This window comes from Chenopodium album, chromosome 25 (genome assembly GCF_948465745.1).
Source record: "Chenopodium album chromosome 25, dcCheAlbu1.1, whole genome shotgun sequence".
NCBI lineage: Eukaryota > Viridiplantae > Streptophyta > Magnoliopsida > Caryophyllales > Amaranthaceae > Chenopodium > Chenopodium album.
This window is the reverse complement of record NC_137858.1, coordinates 7,236,494-7,250,639: the sequence shown is the minus strand read 5'-3', so window position 1 is coordinate 7,250,639 and position 14,146 is coordinate 7,236,494. Positions and strand designations below refer to the sequence as shown.

Below are 14,146 nucleotides of genomic sequence, written 5' to 3'. Positions count from 1 at the left end.
GTCAATCTGGCTTGGCTAATTTACACCGGCGACTGTTGTGAATAAGCTAGAATTTGTTTCATCCAAATTGTCTAACTATGCAAAATATGAGGAAGTTGATCAAAGATATGGGGTGGATTCTGCAGTATATATGGACAGAAATGCTCCATGCCTAATATTCTATCCTGCAATACCAGAGTTGGCAAGATATTTCAGTTTTTCTTTGCATATTCACTCTCGTTGCAGCCAATGTTTGCGTGAAATGTGGTTGATTTGGTCTAAAAATTCGAAGGGCATATTATCTTCTGGAGGTTCTTGATCAACATCTAGCATATATATTACCCAGTTAAATAAACAAAAAGATAATGCGGATGCCTTAGCTTAGCATCTAGCCATTATCAAAGATATTCGATGCCTCCTTGAATTTGATAGGATATTATATTCGATTGTTTGGACATGCGTATGTTTCTTTCTCAGTTGAAAGTAAGTTAGATGCTAGATGCTGATAAGTATGGTTAACAGTGGAGGCATCTTTAATATGGGTGTTCTTATCTAACACTCAGTTAATAAAATTCTTGCATACATCGTTGTCTATTCAGTTAAGTTTGCAAATTTAATAAGAATCGGCTTTTTGTGAAAGGACTCTTCATACCTGTATTGTGAATCATATCCTCTTTTCAAGCCTTCTGAAATCACTAAAGGCAGAGATGCAGACAATATTTGATTCTAAAATTTGGATTGACGTCCACGTAAACTACAGTAATATCCATTTTATAAATCAGGAACACGGATTTCTGCAGAATCAGAAACTACTGAGACCGTAATATTTTCCCTGCATAACTTCTAATACGTCAGATTTCTCCTACACACAATACAACATCTGAGAATTTGCTGCTGAACTGATAGTGAAAAGGTAACTGAAGTTATAATATTCATTGATTTTACATTTTGTGTCTTTATTCTGTTAGTTAATTTATTCACTGATCTTGTTTCCTGTGAACTGATCTTGACAGAACTTCATGGGGAGTGAGGTGAAGCACATAGCATATGGACCGTGGGGAGGTCAAAGTGGGTATGAATGGGATGATGGAATCTATTCTGGTGTAAGGCAAGTAGTGATCTCTACCAGTTCAGTTGGAATCCATTCCGTCCAGTTTGAGTATGATAAAAATGGTCGCGCAATTTGGTCTGACAAGCATGGTGGCAACAATGGTACTAGGACTGATCAGGTATCATCCATATATGTGTACAGTTAGTTACCTTCTGATTGAACCTTTATGGAGAAGTAATAAACCTGATAATGATCTGAGCCTGATCTTAATTATCTTGTGTCCAATTTCTGATGTTTTGAAACCAAAAACAAAAATAATTTTGTTCATTATATTATACCATCTGCTTGAAAATTACAAGTATATGACTTGTATATTCTCAAAGTAAAAAAATTGCTATGGTTGTGCAGATCAAGCTTGACTACCCTAATCAATATCTAGTCTCAATTAGCGGATTTTGTGGCTCTATTACGAAAGGTGGTCCAGTGATTGTCCGCTCACTTTCCTTGCAAACCAACAGGAAAAAGTATGGACCTTTTGGTATAGAGCAGGGTGCTCCTTTCTCACTGCCTGTTAACAATGAGATGTTAGTGGGTTTTCATGGATGGAGCAGTGAATACCTTGATTCAATCGGGGTTTACGTAAAATCTCAACCGCAAACAAATCTTTTGGAGACACATAGGGTATGGACAAGATTATCATCTCTCTTTTTTTGTTCCTGATGATTTACTTTTTGTCAAGCTTAACTCAAATTATCTCATGTAATTGATTTTACTTTTTGACAAATTCAACAACAGATGCTCCCTACTACTCATGTTAGAGTTCCTGGAATTAACAAGAAAGTCCTGTCACTTGGACCATGGGGTGGTGATGGTGGAACAAACTTCGATGATGGAATTTATACAGGGGTTCGAGAAGTACATATAACACGATCGGGAGGGCTGGTATCCATTAGAGTTTGTTATGATCAAAATGGGAAGGTGGTTTGGGGGAACAAGCATGGTGGATCTGGAGGACTCAAGCTTGACAAGGTTTGTATTTCTTACCTATTTGTTCTGTGGATTATTCTGCTATCTTAAACAGAATTTTGTTAATTTTTTTGGGCACTTTGCAGATTGTTTTCGACTATCCCTACGAAATCCTGACTCATATAACAGGATTCTATGGATCCACAATCCTGCGAGGACCTACAGTTGTCAAATCACTTACTTTCCACACCAACAAAAGGAGTTACGGACCATTTGGAGATCCACAAGGGTTTTCGTTCTCCACAGGCTCGTTAGGTGCAATTGTTGGCTTTCATGGAAGAAATGGATATTTTGTGCATAGCCTTGGAGTCCATGTTCTCGAAAGCAAACCAGTCCATCCCGTGTCTTATCCTGATCATTATGACATGCCTAACCATGTTCTTGAAAGAAAACCAGTCCTTGCTCAGCCTTATACTGACCATTATGACATGGCTAAACATGTTCTTGAAAGAAAATCAGTCCTTCCTCAGCCTTATGCTGATCATTATGACATGGCTAAACATGTTCCTGAAAGAAAACCAGTCCTTCCTCAGCCTTATGCTGATCATTATGACATGCCTAAACCTGTTCTTGAAAGAAAACCAGCCATCTATCCGCCTTATCCTGATCATTATGATATGCCTGGCGTAAAGCCATCTGAGGTAATTTTATTGTAACGTGCATAGTACTATAGCAGACTGTCATTGAAATAGTAGAGAACTATCTCATTACTTTTCATTCTGTATACTTTGCAGGTAGTATGGGGAATGCCAAGACAACCAGCTCTCTATGATTCAGGTCAATCAGGGCCATGGGGAGGTGAAGGAGGTAAGTCATGGGATGATGGAGTATATACTGGGGTCAAGAAAATTATTCTAACCAGAGGAGATGCTATTTGCTCAATACAGATTCAGTATGATGAACATGGTCACTCTGTTTGGTCTGCTCCACACGGAATAGCCAACGAAGCTTGCACCTACCATGTAATTGATTTCTTCTCATCTACTAATTCAACTCTCTTCATATGTTTTGTTGCACTCTTCTTCTATTCATTAGTTTTCACACAATCTTAACCTATCACCATTATGGATATGACATGATTTTGAACTTAGCCTTTATAATAACTTTGTAATCCTTATCTACTCCCTGTCACACCTTCATTCGAGTTCAAGTAAAGAATATATTAAGTCATCTATCACAAACCATTAAGCTGACAATTTTTCCTGGACATCCTAACACAATATGTCAATATGTAATCCTACTTACCCTCCATGTTGCAGATAAAATTTGACTACCCATATGAAGTACTTACAAGCATCAGTGGAAGCTATGATATTCTAGTCGGAGATATGTACAGAAGGGTAATAAGATCTCTCACCTTCCATACGAACAAAGCAAAGTATGGACCCTATGGGAAACCCATAGGCACACACTTTTCTTCGAGTAAAGAAGGTAAAATAGTCGGCTTCCATGGAAGGAGTGGCACTTTCTTGGATGCTATTGGAGTCCATATGCAGCACTGGGTGAGCGACGAACTGTCACATCAGCCATATTCTCCTGAGAGAGGAGGCTTCACAAAAATCCTGAACAAAATGTACAAATGATGTGTGTATAATTATGCATGGGATCTTTGTACATATTGCAGTGTGGAATCTGCTAGCTTGTATGATAGGTTTCTAATGATGTTTGCTGTTTTTAATCAACCTTGTATTATGCATGTTTATGTGTACTGATCATCTGATCTGCATGTGTTCTTGTAAAGAGTCACCTGTATAATAAAACTCATATGATCTTGGTTTTGCAAGGCTATTAGCTCATTTGATGCACAATTCGCATGAAATTTATTGTTTTCTAATCAAGATAAAATTAGATGAGAAATTTATGAGCATTGAATGGGTGCAAAAGCTTAGAAAAGTTATGTTAATGTTGAACTTTGTACCTTACAAGAAAGAATTAATGTTGACGACAAGTAAGTTCAAGATAAGTGCTATCAAAAAAGATGCAAGATCAGTAATCATTCTTTTGGATCATACTTGCTTAGCATCTTATTAGTTTGATAGTAAAAACTCAACCATCAAAAGATTCAGAACCAAGAGGTTTACATAGATATATGCTTTTAGATCTCTCTATCTCTATCACTCTCATTATCTTAAAAACCATGCCTACCTCTCTTCTTGCAAAAAAAAAAAAAAAAAAAAAAAAAAAAAAAAAACTAAAAAAAAAAAAAAAAAAACCGAAGGAAATATTGCTTATTTTATAACTTTATGAACATTACTTATCTCAGATTAGATTAGGGGGAAAAAAAAAATCATATTAGATTAGATAAGCAAACATAGCCTAACCCACAGTAAGTATCAATAGTGTTTTTGACTTTTTGCTAAAGATTATTTTGAACTAAACGACTTAGGGCCTGTTCACATTTACTTAATTTCAGTTCAGTTCAGCTCCAATCAGTTCAGTTCAGTTCAGCTCTTAATTTCCCTCTCACATAAAATATTCATTTCAGCTCAATTCAGTTCAGTTCAGTTCAGTTCAGCTTCAATCAGTGCAGTTCAGCTCAGTTCAGCTTCAATCAGTGCAGTTCAGCTCAGTTCAGTAAATATGAACATGCCCTTAATTGAGCGGTATTTAAAATGACCTGAGCTGAATTGAAATTAAGATGAGGGTCTTATCTCCATTTTTATATAGTACCCGTAAAACGGAGATGCCCTTAATTGAGCGGTATTTAAAATGACCTGAGCTGAATTGAAATTAAGATGAGGGTCTTATCTCCATTTTTATATAGTACCCGTAAAACGGAGATAATGTAATAAACAATTTTTTTGTCGTGAGGAAAGATAGAATGGAACTAAGATAGTGCCCCATCCCTCCAAACTAAGATAGAGTGGATTCCCCGCCACAACCTTAATTCTCCAAATCTCTTCATCATCTTCAAACTTTTAACAGATTTTTGAATACCCAGAAAAAAATTAGGATAACCCATTTGAATTTTTGGAACAATAATTCAGAAAGAATTGAAATTGTTGTTCTTCAATGGAGAGCTTAATCATCCCCTGCAAATCTACCCCTCCTATACCAATCTTTTCTGATTTTTCTCACAATCCCATTAAATCAACACTTTCTCTTTCTAAAACCCATCAACCATTTCCCTCGAAAACCCCAGATTTTGCCCATTTGAATCATCTTCTCAAAATTGGTCATTTTAAGGAAGCTATAGTTGCTCTGGATTCAATTTCAGAAAATGGGTTTAAGCTTAATTCTAGTGTTTTTTCACAGTTGTTAGATTGTTGCATTGAACTTAATTCAGCTGAATTAGGGCGTGAATTGCATTCTAGGGTACACTTAGTTGAGGATGTTTGTCCCTTTGTTGAGACTAAATTGGTTAGTATGTATGCTAAATGTGGTTGTTTGGGTGATGCTCGTAAGGTGTTTGATGAAATGTCTGAGAGAAACTTGTTTAGTTGGTCAGCTATGATTGGGGCTTACTCTAGGGAGCAAAGATGGAGTGAGGTGGTTGGGTTGTTTGGTTTGATGATGAAAGAGGGTATTTTGCCTGATGGTTTTTTGTTTCCTAAGATTTTACAAGCTTGTGGGAAATGTGAGGATTTTGAGACTGGAAGATTGATACATTCCTTGGTGATTCGAAGTGGGATGAGTTCGTGTAGTCGGGTTATTAATGCATTGTTGGCTGTGTATGCTAAGTGTAGAAAAATGAGTTTAGCTAGGAGGTTTTTTGAGGAGATGGATGAGAGGGATATTGTTAGTTGGAACTCAATGATATCCGGATATTGTCGTGCAGGAGAGAATGTTGAAGCGCATAGGTTACTGAATATGATGTTTGAAGAGGGGATTGAACCTAGCTTGATAACATGGAACATATTAGTTACTGGTTACACTCAATCAGGTAATTGTGATGCTGCAATAGAACTCATCAACAAGATGAGAGGTTTCGGAGTGATCCCTGATGTTTTTACCTGGACCTCAATGATCTCAGGCCTTGCACAGAACAATAGGGTAGTTGAAGCATTAGAACTTTTCCGGGAGATGCTTTTGGTTGGTGTTCAACCAAATGAGGTTACCATAGCTAGTGCAGTCTCTGCCTGTGCATCTGTGGAATTTCTTGAGAAGGGGAAAGAGCTTCATTCAGTTGCAGCTAAAATGGGTTTTTGTGGCAATGTTTTGGTTGGAAATTCACTAATAGACATGTATTCAAAATGTGGAGAATTTGAAGCAGCACGCAAGGTCTTTGATTTGATGTCTGAAAAAGATGTTTATACATGGAATTCAATGATAGGAGGCTATTGTCAAGGTGGTTATTGTGGCAAAGCCCATGAACTGTTTATGAGGATGCAGAAATCAGATACATCACCCAATGTTGTGACTTGGAACATTATAATCTCAGGTTACATCCAAAATGGAGATGAAGACCAAGCCATGGAGATGTTTCAGACGATGGGAAAAGCAGGAATTGTAAAGCCTAATACATCATCATGGAACTCTCTTATTTCTGGTTATCTGCATATGGGGCGCAAGGATGAGGCACTAATGATCTTCCAACAAATGCAATGTTTTGGTTATCGACCCAATCCAGTTACAATTTTGTCAATATTACCTGCTTGTGGTAATCTAATAGCAGCAAACAAGGTAAAAGAGATCCATGCTTGTGTGCTGCGTGGAAATTTAGATTCCCATATCGCTATTTCAAATTCATTTATTGACGTTTATGGCAAGTCAGGCAACCTTGCTTACTCGAGGTCTGTATTTAACAGTATGTCATCAAAGGATATCATCACTTGGAACTCATTTATCGCTGGCTATGTTTTACATGGCCGTTCAAATGATGCACTTGATGCCTTTGATTTGATGACAAGGGAAGGATATAAGCCTAATAGAGGTACTTTTGTAAGTCTTATACTTGCATGCAGTCGTATAAAATTGGTTGAGAAAGGGAAGCAAGTATTCATGAGCATGACCAAAGATTACCACATTGTGCCTGGTTCTGAACATTATGCAGCCATGGTAGATTTATTTGGCAGTTCAGGTAGGCTAAGAGAGGCAATTGAATTCATTAACTGCATGGAGACGGAACCTGATTCAGCTGTATGGGATGCATTGCTGACAGCTAGCCGATCCTATGGTAACATTGCTTTGACAATCTATGCAGGTGAAAATTTGCTTAAATTGAACCCTGGAAATGGTGTAGTCCACCATTTGCTTTCACAGGCTTATATGGAATCTGAAAGATCTGTCAGGGCACTTGGAAATTTGGATTTGAAAAAACCTTGTGGGTGCAGCTTGCTTGAATTGAAAAATCAGGTGTATCAATTTGTTAGTGGTGACCGTTGTACTTCAGGTTTGAGCACTATTTCTTCTTGGCTAAAGAGTATTGAAGAAAAAATTGAGTTACCTAACTCTGAAAGTATGCACTGTGTACATGAAGAAGATTTGGAAGAAGTTAGTGGGTTACACAGTGAAAAGCTTGCACTTGGTTTTGCTCTTCTCAACTCAGATTTCAAAGTAAAATGCATAAGGATTATGAAGAACTACCGAATTTGTGAAGACTGCCATTGTACAGCTAAATATATTTCTTCAGCATATGGTTGTGAAATATTATTAAATGATACGAAGTGTTTGCATCATTTCAAAGAAGGGCGATGTTCTTGTGGGGATTATTGGTAGTGTAGATAAAAGTGACTGGCATCCAATTTTATTCATGGATTTGCTGACAATCTGTAAATATGTAGTGAACCAGATGTCTTTTGGCTGGATAAGAATCTTAACAATGTGTAGTGTCTGAAGATAAGACATTTTTTTGCATAATATGGCACTTACATATAAATGATGAAATGATCCACATGAGTTCAACAATATTGAAAAACCATTCTTATTGTTTTCTGAGTTTTCATATTTTCTGACCTGTGATTTGCTTGGAAGTATATCTATGTATATCTCAATCAATTCAATTTTGTGCAAGTTTTGAATTGTCTTGACTCAGAAGTGCTCAGATTTTTGTCTCAGCGCCCTGATTGCTGCTCTTTCTGTTGCCTGTAAAATGGCTCTTCTCCATATATGTTTCAGGTTGCTTAATGCAAAGCTAAGGGCTTGAGGATAAATTCTCTTCCAGAAGCATACCCACCCATCATTGGTACAGAAAGATGTCAGTGGAATTTCCATTTGTTAATATTGTTTGTCTGTTGTGTCCTTAATGCACATGAAAGAAATGCTGCTCTGATTGCTTGTTTTCCCTAAATCATGTTGGAGGAGCAAGGAGCAGGTTCAAACTGACTACTTAAGTTGTGAATCTCTTTCTTCCCACTCTCTTACTTTGAAGTTTGAACTTTAAGTCTATAAGATAACACATGGTACAAATTCAGTGAATTTGATGTGCTCAATATGTGTCGAAAAATGAATGTGAAGGTTTAAGTTATGTTTTACCAGGTATTTGTTCTTCATAGATATGTTAGTTACTTACTCTCAACAAATCTAAGTGGATTCATTCATGTAACATTTGCTACATTATTCTTTGGGTCGATTCAATTTTTTGTCAATGGTTTGCTAAGCTTCAAGTGTATTACATTCCATTGTAATGTGAGGCATTTTTTGTTCTGTACTTTTCAATCTCAGTTTTTTTTTTTCCCTTTTCTCCCATGATTCTCGCTTCTTTGATCTTTGATTTAAAAGTCATTTAAACTTTAACCATGTTTTACAGAATAGAGAGTTCCAATTTACATGTTACAACCTGGACTTTTTTTTTCTTTCTTTTTTTTTTTTTTCTGTTTAAATTCGTTTTATAACGATTGCCATCTTTAAGAAACAGTATCTGATTCTCTGATTTGATTGATGATTTAGAAATTACTTGATATTTCGTATTTGTCAAAATTATGAAGCTAGAATGAGGCTTATAGTTGCATGAGAATCAGCAAGACTATTCTTTTTCGTGCAATTGAGTAGTGTAAGGGGCATTGGGATATATGTCAACGTATAACCTTTTTCTGTAAGAGGAAATATTGATTGACCTTTTTCTTCTTTTGTGGCTTAGCAAGGAGAAGGATTGGAAGTTAGAGTGATAGACAGCTTTCAGCCTTTAATATAACAAGCTCAATATTTTTGGCTTACTACTTGTTCATTTTGATTGAAATAAGATTGACTGCTGGGCTACAAAATGAATCATGTGTGACACTGAGAGTTTGATACGAGAATGTGTCTGATAGATCCTGAGCAAAGTGAAGAAAGGCATTCCTTCTCAGTCCTCACCCACCCAGAGAGACTTAGACAACTACGAAGAATATTGCATTAAAGTCATGAACAAAAGCTGGCTTTACCACTGGTCGCTTATTTGGCTACATTTTGTTGCATGAACAAATCTGTCACATTCTGAAGCCCAAGTAACAGCAATGCTGAATCCCTATTGTACCTGGTGTATAGCAAATGTTATCTCTCTGGTGGGATCATGGTTAGCTTATGCTCAAGACTATTAAATTAGTCTCTCAATTAGACAGACAAGATTTATTGTCGATTTTATTGTATGTGTTTATTGTGTGCCATTGTCAATAAAAAATTAAGATAAAAATATGACCGTTCTAAGTGCAGAATGCTTCTCTAATCTAAAGCAATTCCTGAATTAGTTCCTTTTGAATCTGATGCTCTTACTTTCATCATCCCCTCTTTTAAAGTGGGTGACAGAATTAGCATCTTCTGAATTTTTCTGAATTGTTTCTCGGAATTTGCCATATCGGAATCAGTTCTGTAGTTGTTATAAATTCTTTTGTATGCAGCTCATAGTAGAAACACCAGCAAATTGATGAGCTGATCCTTTGCCTTCTAGCAGTAGTTCAGCATTGAAATATGGTAATTAGACTAACCACTGGCTTTAACTTCTTGGTGTAATTTTTTTGTCTTTCAATATAAGATTTTAACCTTAATGGCTCATTTGAATTTGTCATGATGATTTTCAGGATAGAGAAAAAAAGCCAGTTGCTGTCGGGCCATGGGGTGGTGAAACTGGATCTAATTGGGATGATGGAGTATACACAACTGTGAGACGAGTACTAATTACACATGGAGCTGGTATCGACTCCATTCACATTGAATATGATAAGCAAGGACATCCAGCGTGGTCAGATAAGCATGGTGGAAGTGGAGGCTATAAAACAGATGAGGTTTGGTCACAACTATGTATCATTGTATAATCCCTGTATTGTTCCTTTTAGAATTCTTCATATCTGCTTGTTTAGAATTTTGAGGGGGAAGGAACAAGAATGGAAGGGAATTGGATACTGACTTGCATAAAACTGAAATATTTGCTTTGTAGAATTCAACTTACTAATTTCCATTCTACAGATAAAACTTGCATATCCAGACGAGTTCTTGACTTCTGTCCATGGTTACTATGGGCCCTTATATCATGGTGGCCCTCTCTGTGTTCGATCACTGACCTTTGTCAGCAATGAAAAGACGCATGGACCATTTGGTGTGGAGCTGGGAACATTCTTTTCCTGCCCAAAGGTTGGGGAAAAGATCATTGGTTTCTATGGTAGATGTGGTTGGTTCCTAGATGCCATTGGAGTGTATCTGAAGCCTTTTGATAAGAAGCCTGTACCTTATTCACAAAACTATGTTGCTAACGGGGCTGATAATTCCGGTTACTCAGTTATACATGGAAGTTTAGGGAAGGATTATGACATAGTGCTTGCTATAAAACAGAGGGAAAACTTCAGTAATGCTCCTGCTCCACCAAAAATAAGGGAATTGGACACCAATACTTCACCATTAACATTCTCAAGACAAAGTTCACGTTCTGACTTCTCTGATGTAGAAAGTAAAGATAAGGCGGGAAACATCTTTCAGAAACAATTATTCTGTTATATTCAGACATCATTCAATGCAGTTATATATGAATAGTGAAAACTTCATTTTTTGGTACAGGTGCTGGCCCCTACTCCCCTTGTTGATAAAAAGCTTGCAGGTCTTGTGACTCATGGACCCTGGGGCGGTAATGGAGGAACTGCGTTTGATGATGGAATGTACACTGGCATCAGGCAGATTATCATATCTCGAAATGTTGGTATTGTCTATATGAAAGTGTTATATGAGCAGAAAGAGGAAGCTGTATGGGGAAGAAGAAATGGAGGGACTGGTGGATATAAAAAAGACAAGGTAAAATATTCACTTGTGTTTTTAGTTTGCAACTATGTCACTGTCTCAGGGCTAGTGGAGTCAGATTCATTACATGTTTTTGGATCATAACCGACTAAATCAAAATGACTTGTCAGCTTCTTTCCTTGTACTGACCATATGTTTTGTATCGTATTGTACCTTGGCAGATAGTCTTTGATTATCCTTATGAAATCTTGACACATATAACGGGATTTCATGGCCCAACTATGATCAGTTCTAGCATCATTAAATCACTCACATTCCATACCACGAAAGGAAAATATGGACCATATGGTGAAGAGCAAGGTGTGGCCTTTACCTCCAAATCAAAGGAAGGGATGATTGTGGGCTTTCATGGGCGAAAGGGTCTTTTCCTGGATGCCATCGGGGTTCATGTTAAAGAGGGTAAAGTAATACCACAAGTGCGCCCTCCTTTGCCTTTGTTAGACAATAAACCTGCTATTAAACCTGCTATAGAAGGGAATCCCCTGTGGCCTAGCAAACCAATGGTTGCACGAGGAGCACTAACAGAAGAGGTATTACTCCATAGTTCAACATTCTATTCCTCTTTTGCGTACTTTGAGTTGCATATCATAGGTTTAGAAACCTTGAATAGTTTTTTTTTTTTATTATTTATTCTGATTTGTATGTTTTAGCCTGCTCACAAGATTGTAAAAGAACCAGCACCATGTGGACCTGGACCCTGGGGCGGTGATGGAGGAAAACCTTGGGATGATGGAGTCTTCACTGGAATTAAACAGATTTTTCTGACAAAATCTGAAGTAATTTGCTCAATACAAATTGAATATGATCGAAATGGACAGTCAGTTTGGTCCATTAAACATGGCGTTAACACTGGCACCAAGACACATCGGGTATAAAGTCTTTAATCCTCTTACAAGGTTCTTGAAATTTATTCGGAATTTCTGAGTCATTTGATGTTAATTACTTCTCATCATTGTCTTGCAGATCAAACTGGAGTATCCAAATGAAAGCCTTACCTGTATATCAGGTTACTATGGTCCAGTTACCAAGGATGATCATCCCAAAGTCATCAGATCATTAACATTCTATACTAGTAGAGGAAAGTATGGTCCATTTGGCGAGGAAACTGGAACATTCTTCACATCAACAACTACTGAAGGAAAAGTGGTCGGCTTCCACGGAAGAAGTGGCTCATACTTGGATGCCATTGGTGTTCATATGCAGCACTGGTTAGGAAATTACAAGCAGGCAAAACCTTCTTTGTTCAACATGTTTGGCTGAATAACTATGATTTGATGTCTTCTTCAATGATAGAGTACAAAGTAAATGTAAATCAAGGCAGATTGTTGCAAAACTTTGTTTTTCCTAGGAAATCGTTCAGAAGATGGTTTTAGATTGAATCAAAGATGACTTTAAATCGAATCATTTGGATTCTTAATGTACTATTTCATTTATGGATTGTTAGTGTGGTTCTTGATTTCTTGTTGGACTATGTTTTTTGGGAGGAAATTCTTAATGAACTAACTTTGACCGAGTATACGGCTCAAAAATGCTCTTTAAAATTTTTGCTTTGATCTCTATTAAATGGATTTATGTTGATGAAACTAGTTCTTCCTAAACCTATATTTTACAATCTTAAGCTGTGAAAATTGTGAAATATCACAGCTTGAGTGTGAATTACGTATGTGTACGAATATGTAAATCACAAATATCCAGCTTGTGTAATACTTATAGATGATGCAAACAAGATCAGACCCACGAAGTAATACATCTGATATGGTCCTGCATTTATGAATTGTTAGAGTTGTCATTTGTTAATCAGGCGTGCATGAATTTTGTCAAGATTAGATAGTTGTCAATTTAGTCGTAAATTATCAAAAATGGTCAAAGTAAAATATGTTAATACTATAAAAGTACGAAATAGACGCCCAAATAGCAACTGAGGGACGGAGAGAGTTAAAAAGTGGTAGTATGATGATTTTTGACCTTCATGCGGTAAAAAATTCGAGCAGGTGGGTGTTTTCTTTTACTATTGTAGTTGAGTCAGTTACTCAGATTTGGGCCAAGCCCAAATAGCAAGAAATTGACCCGAAAAACCAAATATTGATCCCCAAATCTGATCCATAGCCTAGTTGGGCCAATGGCTGAATTAGTTGGGTCCAACAAGACATAGTCATCATGGGTCTAAAATTTTGTTTTAAATTTGGGGTAAAGAGAGAAGTAAACGATAAAAAAAGTAAATAAGATTAAAAACTCCGGTATTATTTAGAATCATCTTCAATATTTTAACCAATTAACTAGTTGATCTTCATGTGTTATACAATAAAACTTTGCAACTTATATGCACTTCTCTGCATTATGCAAGTATACATGATGAAATTTTTTCAAGCCTATATTGACAATTTAAACTAACTTTTGAATCAATAGATAGATTAGGTTTTATAAGTAAGTTCCTTCTTTGTATCACTTGCTACTTTTAGCTTGTACATTCCTAACTAAGCTAACTAGAGATCGAGTTACTCTTCTCACTTCATATCTAAAGACACAAATGTATTAACTACTAGTAATATTTACGAAAATTTGTACATAATCTTAAAAGACGGTTAAAGAATTGAGAATTATGAGATATATAGATAGAAAAAAGAGAATCTAATCTCTAAAAACCAAAGTATGCAAGCAAGGATGTCAGAATAATGCAAAAATGATGCGGATTCTCCTACTCAACCTCATCCTATATTTATAGCATATGGACCAATCTTTAAACTTTAGTAAAATCCCTCAAAACTAAGTAAAATCCCTCAAAACTAATTAAGTAATTTAAAATCCATTTTTTATATTATCTTAATTAACTCAAATTTTTTTATATAGAAGAAAGGAAGAAATTGGATATTTTGTAAGATATTGTATGCTGTAAAGTTTAATATAAGTTAAACATTGTGAATTATTTTAAGGGGGGAAAAAAGGAAATTA

The 14,146-nt window shown here is 36.4% G+C and overlaps 2 protein-coding genes across 2 annotated transcripts; both read left to right on the top strand.

Annotated features, from left to right (window-relative positions):
* Positions 1-738: 738 nt before the first annotated feature.
* Positions 739-12,640, top strand: LOC145613577 (myrosinase-binding protein 2-like). The gene is made up of 13 exons (XM_081668682.1): positions 739-892; positions 993-1,208; positions 1,439-1,711; positions 1,826-2,059; positions 2,143-2,697; positions 2,791-3,018; positions 3,316-3,633; positions 9,991-10,194; positions 10,376-10,864; positions 10,961-11,191; positions 11,359-11,727; positions 11,848-12,066; positions 12,161-12,640. The coding sequence occupies exons 2-13, from the start codon at positions 999-1,001 to the stop codon at positions 12,455-12,457; spliced, it is 3,627 nt and encodes a 1,208-aa protein (XP_081524808.1). The 5' UTR covers positions 739-892; positions 993-998; the 3' UTR covers positions 12,458-12,640.
* On the top strand, positions 4,859-7,963 carry LOC145613489 (pentatricopeptide repeat-containing protein At1g19720-like). Its single transcript, XM_081668605.1, has one exon. It carries the CDS (start codon positions 5,069-5,071, stop codon positions 7,712-7,714), a length of 2,646 nt encoding a protein of 881 aa, XP_081524731.1. The 5' UTR covers positions 4,859-5,068; the 3' UTR covers positions 7,715-7,963.
* Positions 12,641-14,146: the final 1,506 nt, after the last annotated feature.